At 40.8% G+C, this 1,826-nt stretch overlaps 1 protein-coding gene across 1 annotated transcript in view; it reads right to left on the bottom strand.

Moving 5' to 3' along the window:
* Positions 1 to 1,279, bottom strand: part of LOC119585777 (protein phosphatase 1 regulatory subunit 12A-like) — a 41,564-nt gene extending 40,285 nt beyond the window's left edge. The window contains exons 1-2 of the mRNA XM_037934495.1: positions 1,178 to 1,279; positions 876 to 1,015 (exon numbers count right to left, since the gene is read on the bottom strand). Coding sequence (XP_037790423.1) covers positions 876 to 1,015; positions 1,178 to 1,188 — 151 coding nt within the window. The 5' untranslated portion in view covers positions 1,189 to 1,279. The remainder of the gene's footprint in view (positions 1 to 875; positions 1,016 to 1,177) is intronic.
* Between the last annotated feature and the right edge of the window lie 547 nt (positions 1,280 to 1,826).

Below are 1,826 nucleotides of genomic sequence, written 5' to 3'. Positions count from 1 at the left end.
ATGAGCCAGTCCTATTTCTGACTATTGAAAAAAATTAAAGCTGTGAAATGTTGCGTGATGTTCCTGCATATTGCTACTTGAATATGGAATTGCGAAAGAGAGAAACGAAATTTTAACGTCTTGTGAGAGGAAACTGTGCTACATAAAAAAAAATATTGAGAACGTTCTAGTTCAACGCGGGGCAGCATAATGGAATCATGAGATAGTTTTTGTCAAAACTATTGAGATGAACGCAATTTCACAATCAAAACAAAGAATCCTAAAACAGTGTGTGTGTGTGTGTGTGTGTGTGTGTGTGTGTGTGTGTGTGTGTGTGTGTGTGTGTGTGTGTGTGTGTGTGTGTGTGTGTGTGTGTGTGTGTGTGTGTGTGTGTGTGTAAATATATACAGTATATACACTGTGATGTGACGGTAAGATAGGTTAGTTGTCAATATCTGCATCAAAGAGTGTCTTCCCGTCCTCTGAAATGCTTCACTATTATTACTCATAAACACCCAACCCACTATCATTAACAATTAAATGTTTTTTCCATATAAGATTATGCAAATGTGCTGCTTCGCTATCTTATTATAATAAAAAAAATACTAACATATGTTAAGCATTTTCTTTGAACTTAAGCTTCGGCCTTTATAGTATCTCCATGATATGACAATGATAGCAAATGTCCGATTATACTAATCTGCAAATTAATTCCCAACACAGTTTAACTTGTGATTCTTGACCTAATCTCAATTTGCCTCCCGTCTTCAATGGGAAGCCGAACTTTATACGATTCTAAGTGTAAAAGACACTCTAGCCTCCTCTACCAATCAGAAATGACCTAATACCCAGGGCAGCCACGCCCATTCCCACCAATCAAGAGCACCGCTTCTCACCCGCACTGGCCGCCCACAGGAGAGGCTGCCGCCCGTCCTGGTCGGTCACGGACACGTCGACGCCGCTCTGCAGCAGCTTCCGGAGCACCATGAAGGCCGACGCGGATGTCGTTGCCCATCTCGCTGTTGGGGCCACACATCTGCAATGAGCGTCCACCGTTACGCCTTTTGCGTGCGCTAATTCGGTGTAATTTAATGATTACGTATCTGATTGGGTGTGTCTTCGTGTCGGCGTGAAGGAATGAGAAGACGACGTCAATGGACGATGTTATTCCGAGCGCTTAGTGCGATAAATAACTCACCTGCGCCGCATAGTGGAGGGGATACGCGCCGTGGATGTCGGGAGTGCTGGGGTTCGCGCCCGCCTCGATCAGCAACTCTAGCAGCTCCACCTCGCCACACACTGAAGGGGAAGAAAAATCTTCTAATCAAAGACTATTTGAAACGGCAAAAACAGATATTCTATCATGTAAATCAAGCGTGTGTTAGAATTTACATGTATTTGGAAAACGAAAATTATCCTCGAAAAGCTAATTCTAAGTAATGATTCGCGTTCACTAACATACCCACAAGTGGACTCCCTTGGGATCCGCCTCGAACCGGATTAGTTGTGTAAATCCGATGAAAATCTATATATTGTGCAATTTCCTTTCTGATCCAGTTTTGCCTTTATATATATATATATATATATATATATATATATATATATATATATATATATATATATATATATATATATATGTATATATATATGTATGTGTGTGTGTGTGTGTGTGTGTGTGTGTACGTATATATACATATAATTATTTTTTTTTTTTCTATTGTACAGCCATTCATTCCATAGGTTTCTCTTAATTCAATATTGAGAGTTTATTTGGCAGTGCCACCCTTGACTGATTGGATGCCTTTCCTAACCAACCGCGGTTCGGCGATTTCCCCTACGACACCTGC

Source organism: Penaeus monodon, chromosome 3, assembly GCF_015228065.2.
Source record: "Penaeus monodon isolate SGIC_2016 chromosome 3, NSTDA_Pmon_1, whole genome shotgun sequence".
In the NCBI taxonomy this organism is placed as follows: domain Eukaryota; kingdom Metazoa; phylum Arthropoda; class Malacostraca; order Decapoda; family Penaeidae; genus Penaeus; species Penaeus monodon.
The sequence above is the reverse complement of the archived record's forward strand: the minus strand, read 5'-3'. Positions and strand labels throughout refer to the sequence as shown.